The sequence below is a fragment of the Sorghum bicolor genome, chromosome 6 (assembly GCF_000003195.3).
Source record: "Sorghum bicolor cultivar BTx623 chromosome 6, Sorghum_bicolor_NCBIv3, whole genome shotgun sequence".
Lineage (NCBI taxonomy): Eukaryota > Viridiplantae > Streptophyta > Magnoliopsida > Poales > Poaceae > Sorghum > Sorghum bicolor.
The window spans coordinates 37,768,598-37,787,573 of record NC_012875.2 but is presented as its reverse complement, the minus strand read 5'-3'; the positions used below and the strand labels follow the sequence as shown (position 1 = coordinate 37,787,573).

General features: G+C 43.6%; 2 protein-coding genes across 4 annotated transcripts; one reads left to right on the top strand and one right to left on the bottom strand.

The window, feature by feature from the left end:
• LOC8070958 (2,3-dimethylmalate lyase) lies at positions 89 to 9,608 on the top strand. The gene is made up of 6 exons (XM_002447654.2): positions 89 to 396; positions 1,055 to 1,266; positions 2,868 to 3,149; positions 3,951 to 4,073; positions 8,330 to 8,452; positions 9,337 to 9,608. Exons 1-6 carry the CDS (start codon positions 210 to 212, stop codon positions 9,343 to 9,345), a joined length of 936 nt encoding a protein of 311 aa, XP_002447699.1. The 5' UTR covers positions 89 to 209; the 3' UTR covers positions 9,346 to 9,608.
• LOC8070820 lies at positions 10,544 to 13,730 on the bottom strand. 3 transcript variants are annotated; one of them, XM_002446249.2, is made up of 6 exons: positions 13,433 to 13,729; positions 12,537 to 12,640; positions 11,873 to 11,986; positions 11,196 to 11,279; positions 10,915 to 11,054; positions 10,544 to 10,825 (listed from the first exon to the last, which is right to left on the bottom strand). In XM_002446249.2, the coding sequence occupies exons 1-5, from the start codon at positions 13,620 to 13,622 to the stop codon at positions 10,998 to 11,000; spliced, it is 549 nt and encodes a 182-aa protein (XP_002446294.1). In that variant the 5' UTR covers positions 13,623 to 13,729; the 3' UTR covers positions 10,544 to 10,825; positions 10,915 to 10,997. The 3 variants fall into 3 exon arrangements, with proteins under 3 accessions (XP_002446294.1, XP_021318038.1, XP_021318039.1); XM_021462363.1 differs by having other exon boundaries at positions 10,544 to 10,816; XM_021462364.1 differs by lacking the exon at positions 11,196 to 11,279 and having other exon boundaries at positions 13,433 to 13,730.

The window sequence follows — 18,976 nt, the reverse complement described above, 5'->3', positions numbered from 1 at the left end:
CACACATCACAATCTCACGGAATAGACGTGACCCACCCCATAACGGACTGACTTGCAGGTTGACGCAGCTCTCAAGTCTCAAGTACAGTAGACGCCAAGTCGGTCACATTCACACTCACACCCCCACAGCACAACTTTCCGATCCCATCCCTCTCCAGCCTCCGCCCTCCGCTCGCCGCGCTTCCGCTTCCTCCGCCACCACCGCCGGGATGGCTGCGCGCTGCCCCTACTTCGCCGTGGAGGAGTCCTCCCGCGGCATCCGCTCGGGGGAGTCCCCGGCCGCGGCGCTCCGCCGGATCCTCGCGACGCCCGGTGCGCACCAGGCGCCCTGCTGCTACGACGCGCTCGGCGCGCGCCTCGTCGAGCGTGCGGGGTTCCAGATTGGGTTCATGGGCGGTGCGTGCGCTTCCGTTATATGCGTTCTTGTCTGTTTCTGTGTGATGTCGATCGTCGTTCCCTCGTTTTCTCGATGAGGTTTTACTCTGCTTGTTTGAGAGTGCCGAGATACTAATCGTTAGGCTTCACGTTGTATAGTTCCAATCGGAGCAGATTTACTGAATCCCAATTCATATCGTGTGCTTTTCTACCGATGAAAGTCACACAAAGTGTAGGGAGGAACTATCCTTAAATCTGTTGCTAAAACCAAGCAAACTCACAACTTCTTCACGATGTTTTAAAATTGAATTGAACTGCATGCGTCATTGGAAGTAAAATTTCAACTTCAAGAGGAAGGTTATGATATTGACAATCATCCTGTCTTGGGCTACATATGTTCTGTGGTTATTTTTCTGACTACGTGCTGCTATGGTGTTTGAATGTTTCCGTTTGGAAAGGTAAAATGGTTTGATTAGAACTGTGGAATGTAGTTCAGCTGGCCAGCATTTCTTCATGCAAATTTAGTCTATGACAGGCGCTATTATGGAAATTGTTCTGTTGTTGCTTATAGGGCTTAGAAATAACCGCATTCAAGATTTTGCTTGCCGTGCTTGTCCAAAAGAAACCTTCTGGAGATATTCAAGTTATCTCATACAATGGAGTCTTCTTATCTTTTCAGGTTTCTGTGTTTCTGCCGCTCGACTTGGCTTGCCTGATGTCGGCCTCATTTCCTATGGAGAAATGATAGACCAAGGGTGTCTCATCAATGAAGCTGTTTCAATCCCAGTGATTGGTGATGGAGACAATGGTTATGGAAACTCTATGAATATCAAGAGAACCATAAAAGGGTATATCAATGCTGGTTTTGCTGGAATTATGCTTGAGGATCAGGTGTGTTGTCCAAGTCATTGCAATTCATCCTTGCACAGATTACCAGCTCCACTTGTCTTGATGATTACTGTTCATAGTTCCGACAAATAAGACACATTACACTACAAGCGAATTCTTCTTACAGTTAACCTTATGGTTTCTTGGTTAATTGGAATTAGTTGCCTTGTCTGCTTCTTCAACTAAAGACAGTTTCCTGAGTATCGTGCATACGTCCTGCAACCATGTTTCCATAAGTAATATGAATACCCCCTGCTGAAGACCAATTGGTGGCTAGGATTAGGATGCCCCTTGAGGATATTATATGAAGGGTATATAACTAGCAGGTGCCATTCTTCAACTTGGAGAAAGTGTATTATCATATTAGTCACTGGACCCATTTTGTATATTATAGATTGCAGACCAATAAAGATTGCCTATATGCCATGAAGATATGTTTTCTGTAGTGGCTAACGGAGTAACAGGGGAAAAAAGATTTGGCATTTAATACCCATAACTGGTGTTACCAACAACACTAGTAAGTATTTTTTTATAAGATTTTTTTTTTTGCCCTTTCTGGTGCTCATTCGAACTCCTTTGAACTCATTTTAATACCTATTTCATATGTATATATTTCAAAATCTACTTTTTCTCACAAATGATAAACACTAGAAGGATATTCCGCGTGTTGTGCGGGGATCACAGATGATTTATAAATAAATTTTAGTGGATGGTGTGGTATGCTGATGTGGACAAATAAATGCATGTTAGTGGATAACGCTGCTTGTTGACATGAATAGCTTGTATGAATAGATTTATGTCATAATTGCATGCACTAGTGGGCTGCTGATGTGGTAGCTTTCATGGAGAGACATTTTTTTTTTTCTTTTCTGGAAGCTGTTTTTCTTTCCTTGCTGCGCTTGTGGCTACACAGGAATGGCCGGCTTAGGTTCAGTCATTGATAAACTAGTCTTTATTTATTTTATTTTATCTATAAAGAAGGCATGCATGTTACTGTTGGAAGATGTTGGTGGCCAACAGCCTCGTCTCGATCCAGTACATGGTACAGTGATTGACATTGCTCTGTCATTATCCTATTTTAAATGTAAGCTCCCTTCAAATTTAGTCTCACTGGATCCCTTTCTAATGTTGCATTAGCCTAATTGAAAAAATGCAACTGCTATGCATATGCACAAACGTTCAATCTCTTGATCAGATTATCTTTGTTGTATTCTAAAAAATGTTGCAATTGAAGTTTTGCATTGGACTTGGTGTAATAAAAATCTAAGAGAATTAAAGCAGATATCATATGGTTGCAACACAATCATTATCTATTTTGACTCTATAACTAACTTAAATAGCTCGGGTGGTCTTTGCCATATTTATCTGACACTATTTGAAATAATGTGTTTTTGGATATTTACTCCCTGCTATTGCCCAACAAAAAAAGTAATGCAGTTAACTTGTTTTATTCTATGTTCTCAGGATGCAATAATATGATACTTGCCTATTTCTTTTTATATCTGCTTACTTAGGTTATATGTAAATATGGAAAGAAGTCTTTCAGTTTCATATTAATCTTTTTGTTTATCCTGAAAAAAAAAACGACTTTCCACATTTTTAAGGTGGCACCTAAAGCATGTGGACATACTGAAGGAAGGAAAGTTATATCAAGGGAGGAAGCTATCATGCACATAAAAGCTGCTGTAGATGCTAGGAAGGAGAGTGGCTCTGACATTGTTATTGTAGCAAGGTCAGATGCTCGCCAAGCAATTTCTCTTGATGAAGCATTATGGAGGGTGAAAGCATTTGCTGATGCTGGAGCAGATGTTCTGTTTATTGATGCCCTTGCTTCAGTAGAAGAGATGAAAGCATTTTGTGCTGTTGCACCAGAAGTTCCAAAGATGGTTAGTTGTATTCTATGTTTTTGTTGCTTTCTAATTACACATGAATTGTTATATCCAAGTGTTATGGTAGTTTCTGCATTCGTCCAGATTGTAGTTCAGTATAACAGTCCTCATTTCCTGGTCATGTTGGTCATACCTTTAAATCCTTTTTCCAATGAATTTGACTAGGGTATCAAAAGGACACACGTACATAAAAAATATAATTCTCTAAATTAGAATTGATTACACTTTTCTTGTGGAAATTGTCTTACAGTTTCCTAGTGAAAATTTGTTTTTACCAGTCACCAATGGATGCACTTGGAAAAAAAAATGTGGACCAGTTAACTAATGTTATATGCATGGTTATATCCACTTTTGCTGGTTCAGTTTTGGTATTTCCTTGCTAGATTCTAGATACTTTTTGTATTCCTTGGAAACTATGCTAGGGTCAACGTACAGTATAGTGTCTCCCTAGCATAGTGATGAAATATGGGATAGTAGTGATGAAATGGGGTGGTGTGATTATGAACCAGTTTTCTTACACGATTACCATTTTCTCATATTCCCCTAGGTTATCTATAATGTCACCATTTGGACTCAGCTTTAGTGCATATGATTATGAACCGGTTTGCTTACACAATTACCATTTTCTCATATTCCCCAAGTCTGAATTGGAAAGCATGCCAGTACAAATTAGATTTACTGCTCATATTTTGTTACCAATGGCAACGACTAGTCCATTTGCCTTTTTTAACATTTGCTTCAAGTTGTCCCCTTCTATAGCAGTGACATGACACATGAGTACATTCACACTCTGTTCAGGCAAACATGTTAGAAGGTGGTGGTAAAACTCCCATATTGAGCCCTGCTGAACTTGCAGAAATTGGTTTCAGGCTTGCAGTCTATCCTTTATCCTTAGTTGGGGTATCAATGCGTGCCATGCAGGTTTGTTTTCTTACTTATGTGAAGCCTGTGGCATTATTAGTTTCTTTTTTTATCTATATTGATCAAAGCTGAGGTAATGAGTGTCAAACTGCTGATAGAGATCACATGTATATTTATTCGTTGGAGCACAAGCTCAAGGTAGTCCTAGTTCTTGTTGATCCTTTTGCTGCCTCCAGTTAGTTATTCCATACTGAACTACACTTCCTTGGTAGATCTGAATTCTGATTTCTTGTACTTTTGGCTGACTACACATCCTCTGTACCTGTGTATCCTTTATCGGTGGATTGCATTATGGATTGAAGGTTATTTATTATGGTATGATTACATAGCAGATTAAAAAAATGTCCAACTAGCCCACTAACTGTAAATTGTCTTTATGTGTGCTGGAGACTCTAGTGCAGTTCTATCCCCCTAAATGAAATATAAGGCATACTTTGAACTGCTCGTGAAATGTAGTTTGCTGACCAGATAAATAATTGGTGTCTTCCAATTTTCCAGATCCCACAGAAGCTCCCCTTACAGCAATTTCCCCCTTAATCACCTATGACCAAAACACTTAGAGCACAAATCCCCTTCATTGTATTTATGTTCAATGTCAATGAGAAAATAAGCATGAGTGGAGAACCAAGGATAACAGTGGGGTTGGTGTTCCTGCTTACCTTACTCATAGCCTTCCAATCCGTATATCTTGATTGGACATGCCAACTTGGTTGTGTCTTGACAATACTTTCACATAGTATAATTTGCTAGATTTGTGAACATCTGAGTTATGTCTAGTGAGTAATGAATCATGTTGACATCCTAAGCTATCTCATTTGTGATGTGGTGCGAGCACCTACCTTGATACTAGCATTCTCATCTACGGTAGGCATGGTGAATCCTTTGTATCACTCGGATAAAGGGGACTTAGTAGATGGCCTGGTCCTTCAGCAAGATGTCCCAGATCAACACCGATAGAAACTCTCCTCTTCTCGTTCCATCAGCAGCAACTCGGCCTACCAAACTTTGTTCTTGGGGACTAAGTTTGCCCCATGGAAAAGAATTTGGAAAAGCTGGGCTCCTCTCAAATGCAAATTTTTCATTTGGTTTAACCATCGATAACCGTTGTTGGACGGTTGACTGTCCTGCCAAACAAGAGATGCCTCATCCGTCGGCCTGCCCCTTATGGGTGTGTTTGGTTGGGTGGCCAGCCCAGCCCCAGCCCTGGCTCCCTGGGGCCAATTTTGGTCTGTTTGGTGGCTTTTAAGGGCTCTGGGGCCTAGTGTGGGCTGGCCATCCGTACCCCTTTAGCATGGCTCTAGGAGAACAACCAAATCGGTCGTTCAATCCTAGCCAAGCTCGAGCCAGCCCATGAGCTCGTTCCCCTCACCTCCTCCATCATTCTCCTCACCTCTGCTCCTTCCCACCGCGGTCCACGTGAGCTCCGAGGAGGTCCGCCCGTGCTCCTGCCCACCAGCGGCGGTCCTCTGCTCGTCCTCCGTCACGGCAGTTCTAGCAGTGGCCTGCACCCTGTCTTCTCGGGCCACGGTTCCTTCGTCATCCCCGCCCACTGAATACCTCCGTCATCCCGTTCGACCTCGCCACCTGCCATCGGAGCCCCTTCGACCTCCCTGCGCGCCGGATCTCACGACCCCTGTCGAGGATGTCTCATCGAGGCTGCATGTGCACCATCTCCGGCCAAGTTCTAGCCTCGTCAGGATGGAGGTGTGGTCCAAGCTCCAGCTCGTCGCGACCTCCATCTCCGCCTAGCTCACCCAGCTCGCCAGATCCTCTCGTCTTTGACTCTGCAGTGAGTGCGACCTTTCCATCCTCCATGGCGTCCACTGGCAGCGAGTGATGGGAGGAGAACGGGAGCATGCGCGCACAGACATGGATGGAACCTGCTCACGTTCTTTGGCACAGGCAGGGGATGTCTTCGCCAGGGAGCTCCTGCCACGGCGCCGCAGCAGAGGGAGGATGGCGTGGTCAGTCATGAAGAGGTCGTGGGAGGCCTTGAGGCTCAGCTCTAGCTCCACCAGTAAGCTGAGGAACCACGACGACGAGGCTGGCATCTCCACCTTGCACTAGACGTCCACCGCGGCCCAAGTGTTTGATGAAATGTTGAAGAGGGGGTGAGCTCACCAGAATAGAGAAGAGGTAATTGTATGCAGTGTAAATCATACAACCAAACACACCTAGTTGTTGGCCAGGCTTAGATGGTACATGCAACCAAACAAGTCCGTCTTGGCTTGCTAGGGGCAGGCTTGGGCTAGCCTGGCTTAGTTTTGCTAGTCAGGCTTGTACATGAAACGAACCAAACACACCCTGTGACCAGGTAGAAGAAACTATTCAGCATACCCTCATCTCCTGCTTGTTTACCTGGCAGGCCTGGAAATGTTTTTTTAGAAGCTTAACCTGTCTGCAGTAGCGTCACATATATCTAGAACCAGTTTCTCTCGGTGGTGGGGCTGTGCTGTTAGAGGTCTCCCTAAGGAGATGCACAAGGGCCTTAACTCTCTAATCATTCTTGTCACCTGGGAGATTTGGGAACATAGGAACACCATTGTCTTTGAAGGAGCCAGGTTAGACACTCCGTCTCACAGTGGCTCATGAAATCAGCTTATGGTGTTTTTGCGTCAGGACGGGCCGGGGTGGGTGGTGTCTTGTCGATCTCCATGAGCTCCACCTGACGGGCGAGGCTCATCGCGGCGGCGACCGTGTCGGGATTATGGATGCGCACCGCGTGACTCAGGGGCGGGAGGAGACCGCCGATGAAGAGTTGGACCCGCTGGGACTCATCCAGGCGCCCGGCACGGGGAAGGAGGGCCTGGAAGCGGTTTGCGTACTCCTCGACAGTCCCGGTGCGGCGGCACTCCGAGAGCTCAAACATGGGGGCGGCGCGGAGGGGCGGCCCGAAGCGTTCGTTGAGGAGGTCTTTGAACCTACCCCAGGATGGTGCGCCATCGTCTTCTTCAAGCTGGTTGTACCACAGCTGAGCAACGTCGTCCAGATGGTAAGATGCCATTCGAACGCGCTCTTCCCCCATGGTACGATGGTGGCGGAAGTACGACTCGCATTTGTTGATGAAGAGCATGGGGTCGACCGTGCCATCAAAGCGGGGAAAGTCCCACTTCTTGTGCTTGAAGAAGGGGTCGGGATTCCGCGGCCCTTCCTGGCGGCGATCGTCGTGGTTGTCCGAGGACGACGAGGACTTGTCCTTCAGGGCCGCCATGTCGGACTTCAGGGAGTTCACCTCGGAGCTGAGGGACTTCAGTGCGTTGAGCACGTCGGCAAGGGTGGGTTCGGCCATGGACGCTGTGGAGCTGAGTGTTGAAGGCGGCGGCGGCTGGTGGGAGGCTGCTGAGGATGAGTGATCGGAACGCGTGGGCGAGGATCGGCGAGACCGTGATACCAGGTTGTCAAGGGCCTCAAACCCCTGACTGGCCGGACCTCGGCTACGTAGCTCGTAGCCGCCGTCCGTCACGCCGGCGAGGTTATACCCCTCAGCCGTCGGCTTGTAGAAAGAGATGGGAAGATTAGGGATAACTTTCTGCCTAATCTCAATTTGTCCCTGCGTACAGTATATAAGGCCCGTGGCCTAACAGATGGAGAGAGCTCTCCTTAATTGTAGGACTAATCTTAACAAGGAAATAACTAACTAGCTTTCCTCCTAATCCTGTCAGCCACTCGCCTGCCCTTCCTGGGCCCTGGCCGCGCGCTCGGCGTCCCGGCGCACGTCGCGGGCTCTCCTGCGCCGGGCATAAGTGCGCCCGCACATGACAGTTTTGGTGGTGCCTTTGCTCTATGAGCTCCTCATTAGGTCTCAGGGTCCTGACCCTTGAGGTTGGTTAGAGGTGGGCTGGTTGTGCTGTGTTTGTGTCCCTTAGCTTCTCGTGTGTGCGGTGTGCTTGAGAGGGCCTTTCATTAGCCTCTCCCTTTTCTGTATGCAGTTTGTACTTATTTCCTTCTCTCCTGTATTGTTTGAGAAAAAAAATATTATTATTTTGTCAGTTTTAAGTTCTAATGCAATCATTTATGTTATTTTAGTTTTTCCTCTTCCTCAACTCACGATCTTGTATCATTCATTTCATCCTTCACCTCGCATACATAATCATTCAACAATGTATTACGTATTGTTCCTAGTTTCTGAAGATCCTGTTGGTGCTAACAAACCACAACTACTATTGACTAGGCTTATCATTTTCAATAGATGTTTCATTCTGATGGTGTCAAAAGCATTACGTATTGTTCATAACACAAGAATCTCTGACATGCAGGATGCTCTAGTTGCGATAAAAGACGGCGGTGTACCTCCACCTAGCATCTTGCCATCTTTTCAGGAGATCAAGGATACATTGGGTTTCAACCGCTATTATAAAGAAGAGAAACAATACCAAGTGGTGAGTTAGGACGCTTTTGTTCTTACTCTCTTTTTTTCAGCATCTGTCTACTGGGCACTCAGGAAGCACCATGGCTTCTTCCCTGCGTCCCCCCTGGCTGCTGCCCACTGTCCTACCTTACCTGCAAAGCAGCCTCCTCTCTGCTCCCTCCTGCTAACCACTGTCATCTTCTCCCTGACTCCCCGAAACAACCTGGCCCACAACTGGTCCTCCACGACACTAGGCAGTGATCCCTCTGCTACCCCACCGTGCTCAACAGTGGAATCCATCGCCATCATCAGGCCAGCCTATCGCCGGCTCACCGCAGGCTTCTCTTTAGCTTTGCAAAGGACCCTTCAACGCTGAATCCTAACCACACAGACATTGCCAGAGTTTGGATGGGCAAGGCTGAGAATATACCAAAACACAAAATTGGACGGTGGCGAAATCGGGTGCCAGATGCCAGTGTAGGCAAGGAGACTTGTACAAGCATTAGTTTTTCCGTATGTTTAGGGCCTGTTTAGATTGGGAACGAAAATTTTTTGGGTGTCACATCGGATGTGTCGGGAGGGTGTCGGGAGGGGTTTTTAGAAACTAATAAAAAAACAAATTACATAGCTCGTCAGGAAACTGCAAGACAAATTTATTAAGCATAATTAATCTGTCATTAGCATATGTGGGTTACTGTAGCACTTAAGGCTAATCATGGAATAACTAGGCTTAAAAGATTCGTCTCGCGATTCTTAACTAAACTGTGTAATTAGTTTATTTTTTTATCTACATTTAATGTTCTATGCATGTGTCCAAAGATTCGATGGGATGGATGAAAAAATTTTGAGTAGGGAACTAAACAGGGCCTTAACATGAAGTTTCCTAAATCACATGTTTATGTTTACCTTTGGTAGGACAAGTGAAGGAAGCAACTGACGTCTGATCTTGTGGATTCAGCCGGATCGTTTCCATGGCTTAATTGCCAGCGGACATGATGCAGAACCAGTCGTATTTATGTTGAGTTGTAAACTTGTATCGAAAGCTGTGTAGCGCAGTATCCTGTAGAACACATATATATGGTTTTCTCTGCTTCCGTTCCTGCTCTGCTGTGGTTTCAGTAATCCCGAACTTGTGGTTCCAGTCTAATAATAAAACAGGCCAGCTTGATGGGGCTTTCGTTATGCCAGAGCACTCTTTACCCCGTCACTGTACTAGGGGCAATTTCTCCGGAAATCACCATTGTTATAAATACCAATGTCCATATCTGGTTAATGGAAACCGGCGTGGTCTGTATATACAACGGGTAATTGGTGAAACCATTTCCTTGGCACGCGCTTCCAATTTTCCACTATTCCCTCTGTTCTAATTTGTAAGATGTTCTTGCTTTTCTAGATAGATAGTTATAAAGATGTTATATCTAGGTGGGTAATAAAAATTATGTAAAAAAGATAGGATGAAATTTGGAGTATTTTTTAAGCCTCCAACAGGTTACAAATTAATATTCCTATAATAACATCAAATTCATATATATATATATATATATATATATATATATATATATATATATATATATATATATATATTAGGTGAGTTTAGTTGGATTTAGACCAAATTCATGGGTTATATAGGCTAAAATGACAAGGGTGACTAGTTATTTTGGTGGGTATTTTTTACCCGCGGGTAGAAGAGTATGAATAGTATACACCCACACACGTACCTGCGATCCCGATGGATATAGAATTTTGTCCAATAACGTATCCACGAGTAGAAAATTTATCTCATACCCGTCTTTTTTATCAAATAAAACCCGTCGGGTACTCGGGTTTTGAGTACCCGTTGCCATCTTGACCAACAACACACTCAAAAGAGAATCTATCCTACAAATTAGTTTCTAGAAGAGAGCATACTCATATTTGATTCTGCAAATGAGTTTAATTATTTGGGTTGTACATCTAAGATAACCCAAAATAGATCTCCTGTATAGTAATCTGTTGGAAGCCAATTTTGGACCTCTGCCACCCGTCTTTGGTTTAGATGCCCATATAGGTTGCTTGTTGGAGACAGTCAAAGATATCTTTTAGCCAGATTTTAGGGGAGTAATTACGTTGAAAAGGCAGGCAGTGGCAGCATGAAAGTTTGAAGACACATCGATAATTTAGGAACACTTATACTGCTGTTCATACTGTTTGTTTATAAAATAGCAAAACGCATCTAATATGAAATACTAAAATACATCTTTAACATACATAGTAGCTATATACGCCCGCTGCACTACATAACGTAACTGAACCCAACAAATTGTTTTGTAGCAGATTATTTGAGAAGCATCAGTTTGGGCTTGAATGGCACATAGAAGTCTTCCCATTTCCTTTTGGAATTCACCAGAAGTCCAGCCTGCATTCCCTACAATCAGGGGAACTTTGACATCACAAGGGGCCAACTAGAAATCAGGCAATCTACATAACGGTTCCATTTGTTGATTTGGTACTTACAAATATGGCGAAAATGCATTGTAGGACTCCTTATGTTAAAAGATGGAATGGACTAGGGAACATGCAGGACATGCAACTGCAATTCATAAGAAGTATTTCATCCTGTTATCTCTTCTCATGGCACGATACACAGCTTGGACCTGAAAAGCAGCAGGGAGAACTTCAATAAAAGGGGAACCTTTATGTCTATACAAAATGAAATGAACAGAAAAAACAAACTCAGAAAACAGGCATCTTTTTCCTGGTAAAGACATTTGAATAAAGGGGAAACTTCATATCACCTGCTCACTAGAAACAACACGAATTGGCCCAATGTTTACAGAAACATATTTTCCTCTTGAAGATAATTTCTGAGATACCCGGCCCTGTGCAAACCATTTCAAGATACATCGGAGAAACAAATCAACGGAATGATTGTAAAATGAGACTGAAAGAATAGAGGGGAATGGTTTTCTCTATTGCTGCAGGCTGTACTTATACAGCCATGAGTGTACATGCAAGGAAAGAATTAAAATCCTATAATGTCCTCTAATCTTACCTAATCAATACAAAGCTAGAAATGTACATGCAGATAAGATCTGCTATTAGGGCCAGCAGTGACCGATATAGGGGAGCCAGTAATGGCCATTATATTGCCTTTCTAACATACAGTAGACAACTACAACTACAATCTAACATTGGAACATGTCTCCTGGCACAACTTTTTCCTCCATGTCTTCACATGGGGAAGCAAAGTTTTCACAGAAGTATTAGTCTAACCCATCTATAAGAAGCATAACAACAAATAACTAAAGTGAAAATGATAAGTGCACAGTCAGAGCGAACTTATTAATGATATCATCAATGACTAGTATGTAGGAACATTGTCTCTACGCAAAGCAATAGAAGTCTAACTACATCTTCCTGTTGATAACTACCAAGATTTAGAAATAAATTCTAAGAACTGTAAAAAACTAACCTTGGGAATGGATTCTTGAAGAACAGATTCAACAGCAACTACCATTGACTGGACAAAATCATCACCTCCAGTGCCAATTGCCGTAAATCCTCTATCTGTGGGGTAGGAATTTACCTGTGAAGCAAAACAGCATAGCTAGTAAGCAATGACTAAAAAAATATAGAATTACAATTTTTAGGGTTCATTTCACTCTAACTTTTAATTCAAAAAGGATACAGCAGAGATGCACTTCGTTGCACAGAAATTGATTAAAGTTTATCATGCAAGTACTAATCGTGATAAAAACATGCTGAAAATGAAAGCCAGCATGATCTGTTCACAATCACTACTGTGTTTCCTGAAAAAGTTGAAGACCATCAATGGTGTAAAATACTGTATTCGGAACATACAAAGCATACCACAAATGAGTGTCACAAAGTTAAAAGTCATGTGATCTTATGACCTACCATTTCATGAAAACAAAACACAAGATAAATCCTACCTTGATGTTACGGAGCTACTGCTTCCAGAAGGAATATTGGCACAAACAAAAGCATTTCAAATATATAAAGGGTTCTCATTGCATTTCTCAAAATTTAGGAGTCAACTGCTCCTTAGAGCCATTGTAGGTCCATATTTATGTAAGTTGCAATGCAGATGGACAAAGTTCTACAACGAGCCACACCTTCTGATCCAGAACAAGCCATTCATCACTTGCATCATCCGTCACAGTACCACCCATGACCATATTTGTTGTGAGTGCAACCCTTCCTTTAGACCTTGCGATCTCTGTTTTCAGAAAAATAAAAGCCAGTATGAAGTAGAGCATGGAATAAACCCTAGCAGAAGTTTTGGCTCAGTGGAAACATGAATCCTTCCTACATAAACACAAATTTCACGAATTTGGCAAAGTAGGCACTAACCAAAAAATAGTCCTGCAAGCAGATATGTAACTTTACATCCTTAGGTCCTGTTTGTTTTATTCTGATTCTGCAATGTGGATTGTAGCTTTTACTATCTCCAAGCTAAAACAAACAAGCAGCTCACCCTGGACTGTAACAATCGACAGGCCAGATTGTTACAATCCAACAATCTGCTCCCCTAGCCTCTAGATTGTTACAATTTGCAAGCTGCTTTTCACAATTTACAAGCTGAAACATGCAGGGCCTTGCATTGATAAATACTCCAATTCATCTATGCTATCGTCTAGTGAGCAGTTATATGCTACAGCTTATCCTGATTACCCTATTACAGAATAATATGCAAAGCAAACAACCCATGCGAAACTAAAGTACTGTAGCCGAAACTGTCTTTTGGCTAAATCACACCAGGCCACGGAAGCATCGTACTTTTTACACTAATTCCATAAAAAAACAACGGTCAATATTACCTATCCGAAGGTAACCACGAATCCAACCATCGCAATAAACCAGTGATTCGGTTATCCCAATGTCTAAAACTATTATTCCTTACCAAATATTCGAGCAAGAACCGATCGAAGCGACTAGCTGAAGCGGCGAACAAGCAAGATGGAATAACTCGTACTAATAAATAGTGGGGTAGCGGGTGATGACGACTCACTGGATATGGCCTCGAGCACAGCTTCTTGCGGCGGCTGCCCGGGGTCCCCGCCGCCGCCGCCGGAGCAGCAGCGGAGATGCGGACGGCGGCCGCCACGGGGCGCCCTCCCAACAGGCGGCACCGCGGCCGGGAGGCGGTGGAGCGGTTCGGGGAGGAGCAGGGAGCGGAGGGCCAGTGCGCGGCACGCCATCGCCGCCGCCTCCGTCGTCGTTGTCTTCTTCCGGTCGCCGCGGCCACGAGAGAATTCGTGAGATTTTTCTGGGTTCGCGTCTTCCGTGGAGGGCCGACGAGCCGTTAATTTTCCTTTTCTTTTTCCTATCATTATTTCCGGCGTCGTTTTTCTCCTCCTCCGTGGCTTTAGTGGGCCAGAGGGCCCTAGAGAAAGCCCACTCAGCCCACAATGGCTCCTGGCTTGCATCTGGAATTGATATGACCTTCTCGAGTTCCGGTATCTCTATTTCAAACAATCATAAACCTTTGAATCTCTATTGGTTTAGCACTCCGGCGGCACCTCCTAGATCCTGAGTTCGAATACTAGGAGAGCGAATTTTAGGCATGGTTAAAAAATCCCCTCATCTGTCCTCATACCAAAGCACTGGGGTCTAGCCCAATTCTCACTTGGGCGACGGAAAGGCCACCATTATGGATGGGGGTGGGGTTCGGGGGTTTTCTCGCCGGATGAGAAGGCACTTTCTTCTTAATTTCAAAGCTGCGGCGGCAGTCTTAACCACCCCGGTCGAGTTATTTCTATATCTATCTGGATTTAATGACGCCATACTTTTAGTGATAGTCTATTGACAACAAGGCGTCTATGTCGACTTCATGAATCTCAAAATCTACCATCTCAGTCCTTTGAATGTGTCATAGAGATATGGTTTGCATACGTATGTTTAAAAGGTTGAATGCGTGTGTATTGTGGTGTCTACGGTGTAATTCTAAAAAATATGGGTATCGTCATATCACCCCACTCCACGTGTCCCCGCCTCCCTCACTCAATTTCACCCCGTGCCTCCCTCCTGGGCAAACTCCTACCAAGCTCATTTCAAGACAGACTCGACTCCAAGACAAATTCGACTTGATCGATGATGGTAACCTCCAATCCGATGGATTGTGCCCATATAGAGGCCACGGAGACAGGACCGTAGTGTTTTGTTGAGGAGGTGCGCCACCAAGAGGAAGGCAGGGAAGGAGACGACGTCTGCTCTGATGCCCCATTTGCGCCATAAGAAGGAAGGAGACAGTCATGGTGGCAGCGTCTGACTGCGCTCGGCTTCGCTAGGCCTCCTACACTAGGAGCTCGCCCACGCTAGATGCCACTGCCACCCGAGTCTTACACCCCTCCTCACCCCTACTCCCTTTGTCTGAGTAAATCGAGAAGAGGAGGATGTGCAGAACACGCCAAACACCAACACCGCATATCGTCATGCTGGTGGTGGTGAGTAGGTCCAGGGTCACCGAAGCTCAGGCCAGGTGAGGTGTGGAGCCGCCAAGGATGTGGAGGTGCAGGGTCGCTAGATCTTGAGGCATATGTAGGAGCAGAGCCATCGGTCGTGGCGAGCTAGCAGCGGCGTAGAGTGGGTTGTGCTAGGAGGCAGCATGGAGTGGGTTGTGCTAGGAGGCAGCGACACATGCCGCATGGATTGCATGTGGAGGAGGTGAGCAAAACGCATTAGATGGAGCCGTGGAAATGAAATAATTAGAAGAAATAAAGAAAAATAGGAAAAAAAGAAAATAAAAAGAAAATAGAGGTATTATGAATATTTCATATATTTTACCTACCAAGAGAAACTGTTTTAGCAAACATTTTCTAACAAGTAAAACTTCCATCCAAGAAGCTACTCTACGAAAAGAGCTACAACCGGAGGTGTTTTAGGTGGAGTTGTACCAAACGGTCCTAAATGAGGTACCTATTTCTGTACCGCTCCACTATTTCTGAAATTTTGATGAAGCTAGCGTCCAATGTTACTAACTGCACCTACAAATTAGGTGTTTTTTTAATAATAAATGGGCTTCATATTTTCAATGTAATTAGATTAATTTGTAGATTTTTATCATGTTCATTTGAACTGCAAGCCATGCGTGTTGTTGTACAAGTACATAAATGTGTTACCCCAGGTATATCTATTGCTACTTTGTTGTTCGATGCTAGACAACTCAAGACTTCTTTCCTTCTAAGTAATTGATGGCATAAATGAAACAAGATCAAAGGAGCTGATAGAAAAAGGAAGGAACGATTCTAAAATCACATATATAGATATAGGCAAGCTGCAGAAATACTACAGAAGACATGTACAAAGGCAAAAGTGGTATCTTAACTTTTGGGTAGGCACAATAGAAGTGGCAGCACCCTGAACCTGGCCTTTTGAAGATTAATATAGATGGACATTTTAGTGTAAATAACCAAAGTGAGTCACAACATGCTTTATGATAGAACCAAACATTAGAGACAGAAATCCATATGTACTCTTTCCATCCTAATATATTGCAATCGAAGGACCGAGCGAGCAAACCAATGTTGAGGCAAAATGATGTTGATGCCCCTATAGTTGAAATATGTTGGTGGAACAATGGATAATGGTTTGAACTTCGTACAGGGGTATTCGACGTAGGATGAGACCTAGAAGACCAAACTAGTGGATGAGAGGCATGTCCTTGCAAGAGGTAAGTTCGCATGCGGTATTTACTACCTATGGGTCCCATGACTAGTATCTATGCTCCTATTCGTGCATTTTTTCTAGGAAAAATTGAACTCTCCAATTGCAATATTTTTTGGACAGAGAAAATACTCCATATTGTTTTAGAGAAGGATGTTGTACAATTGGAAAGGGCGTTGCTAATCCATGAACTAAAGGAGGCGATGACTTGAAAGTTTTACAGTGGGATGAGTGGTTGTCCCAAGAGGTGGTAATAATCTTGTAGCTATGTCATGAGTTGGTAGCTCTAGGAGTTCTTTCCATGATGATTTTACATTTGTAATGGCCGAAGCTAAACTGTATTTTGTATATTGTGTCGAGTGACCTTGCTGGCCTGTTATGAACTCTACTCATTTTCACTTCACAGAACACAATGATATAGGTTCATGATATGTGAATTGGAATAGCGTTCAGGAAGAGTTTACAATAATGAAGGTAGATTACATTAGTCAGCGAGCATCTACTCCACTACCACCAGTTCGATCTAGACGAAGCTAGCCTATTTTCCTCTTCTTACTCCTTGTCTCTCCCCTACTCTTAACTCCTCTCCATGGCAACTCGATCATGCCACCCAATCATGCATGCCTGATGTACTTGGGGTTGGGCTTTTGGCTTCGCTATCCTCAGCCCATGTTTGACAACTTCTTCTTCTTCTTCACCATTGCTTCCCACCAATTGATGCTCAACATCTTCATTTGGATAAGCACCATCTGGGCCCTGACATCCCCCCTTGAGAAACGGCTTGTCCCTAAGTCGACGCTCCAAGAAACTGAAGCTTGAGTTCATCCTCTAGCTCCTAAGTAGCCATCGACATCAGCCAATATGACCACTAAATCAAAACTACAGAGACTAATCGATATCCATGTGGTTTGAGTCATTGTTGTAAGATCTTGATAGGGAATCTAAAAGCATCAGTAGTAGTGGAATAGGGAAGTTTAGTGGAAACTTGGAAACTTGGTGGAACAACCTTCTTAAGTTGGGAGACATGAAAAACTAGATGCATAGTTGTAGTGTGAGGCAGCACCAGCTTGTAGGCCACCCTACCCACTTTAGCAATGATCTGGTAAGGCCCAAAATATCATAATGATAGCTTGTGGCAAGCTCTTGTGGCAACAAAGGTCTGTATACGATTGGAGCTTGAGATACACAAAATCACCCAACTCAAAGTTCTTCAGTTCTGATTTTGTTTGCCTGGTGTTTCTGTCTCTATTGTGCTCTGACTAACTGCTATTGCAACAGTTGTACCATGACACTTCTTTCTTTGAGCCACACCTTGAGATTAGGAACAACACAAGATTATATAACATCAATGACTAGGTGTTGTGGCTTCTAACCATAAAGAACTTCAAAAGGAGTAGTATTCAGTGAAGTATGAAAACAGGTGTTATACCAGAATTCTGCCAATGTAAGCCACTGCTTCCAATGACTTGGATAGGCATGAACAAAAAACCTTACATAGCTTTTTAGGCACTGATTAACCCTCTTAGTCTGGCCATCATTTTGAGGATGGTAAGCAGTACTCATCTTGAGTTGTGTTTTGGTCATTTTGAACAACTCTTGCCATACAGAGCTAGTAAAGATTCTATCCCTATCCGAGATAATTGCTTTAGGCAACCCATGTAACTTGGAAACATTGTCCATAAAGGCTAAAGCAACTTGGAATGCAATGAAAGGGCGTTTCATAGAGATAAAATGGGCATACTTTCAGAATTTATCAACCACTACTAGAATGCAATTGACATTGTTTGAAGTAGGAGCCCTCAACAAAATCTAAGCTCACCACTTGCCAAGCATAACTAGGAACTAGTAAGGGTTGGAGAAGACTTGGATATTTCACCCTCTTAGGCTTTGGTTGTTGACAAATTATGCATTGAGCCACAAACTGCTTGATCATATTTTTCATTCCAAGCTAGACAAAGAGCTCTTTGATTCTTTTTTAGATTGTTGGAAGACCAAAATGCCCCTAATAGGGCTAGAGTGGAGACATTGTAAAATTTCCAGTTGAATAGTGGTATTGTGGCCCACCCACACTCTACCCTTATACTTCATTACTCCATCATGCAAAGGGAAATGACCTGAGGAACTCTAAACAACTAGACTATAAATAGCTAGATCTATTACAAGCTTAGCAGTATACTCATTGGAAGTGTACTCATCAACCAACTCCTTGAGCCAAACTGCTTAAAGAGAGGAAATTGCTACAACTTCCTAATGAGGACCTAGTGGCACCCTAGAGAGTGCATCTACAGCCTTGTTTTCTATGCCTTGCTTATAACATATTTTAAAGTTGAGCCCCATCAATTTCACCAGAGCCTTATGTTGCCAAGTTGTGATCATCCTCTGCTCATCAAGAAAGACTAAACTCTTTCGATCTATTTTCAAGATGAACTCGCTATATGCTGAAGGTATTGCCTCCAATGGTCAATAGCCAAAAGAATGGCTCACTAATACAATTTTTTTGGGAGGCATTTTGGTGGTTAGGTCAATGGCCCGCCTCAGTTAATCGAGGCCGGACCACCGGCCTAGTAGTTGCCTCGGTTAAGCTGGTGGGTAAAGGAAAGGATTGACCATAGGAACATCACTCAAACAGTAGCTAACATTGGTAAGTTTGTTACAGACCAATATTGTCATTGTTGAGTGAACTTTCTTCTATGCCAAGAGCGAGCTAGGGATGGTGGAGAAGTACGTGAATCTACGCAACTAGAGAAGCGACACTCTAGACATGAATGACTACAAGTTGCTAGACATCTTCGAGTAGGTGCCATAGGGTTATCATGTAAACATGTGATGTGATTTTGTGAACAATGTCAACATTAATGTAATATGAACTTAGTGTGTGTGACATGCATGG

What these genes read in the sequence shown, in the direction of transcription:
- LOC8070958 (XM_002447654.2), top strand. Translation starts at nt 210, where the DNA reads ATGGCTGCGCGCTGCCCCTACTTCGCCGTGGAGGAGTCCTCCCGCGGC. An exon ending in CACCAGAAGTTCCAAAGATG is followed by an intron (nt 3,150 to 3,950) that starts GTTAGTTGTATT and finishes CACTCTGTTCAG; the next exon opens with GCAAACATGTTAGAAGGTGG. An exon ending in TATCAATGCGTGCCATGCAG is followed by an intron (nt 4,074 to 8,329) that starts GTTTGTTTTCTT and finishes TCTGACATGCAG; the next exon opens with GATGCTCTAGTTGCGATAAA.
- LOC8070820 (XM_002446249.2), bottom strand. Translation starts at nt 13,622, where the DNA reads ATGGCGTGCCGCGCACTGGCCCTCCGCTCCCTGCTCCTCCCCGAACCG. An exon ending in GGCTTGTTCTGGATCAGAAG is followed by an intron (nt 11,987 to 12,536) that starts GTGTGGCTCGTT and finishes TTTGCTTCACAG; the next exon opens with GTAAATTCCTACCCCACAGA. An exon ending in GTGTTGTTTCTAGTGAGCAG is followed by an intron (nt 11,055 to 11,195) that starts GTGATATGAAGT and finishes GCTGCTTTTCAG; the next exon opens with GTCCAAGCTGTGTATCGTGC.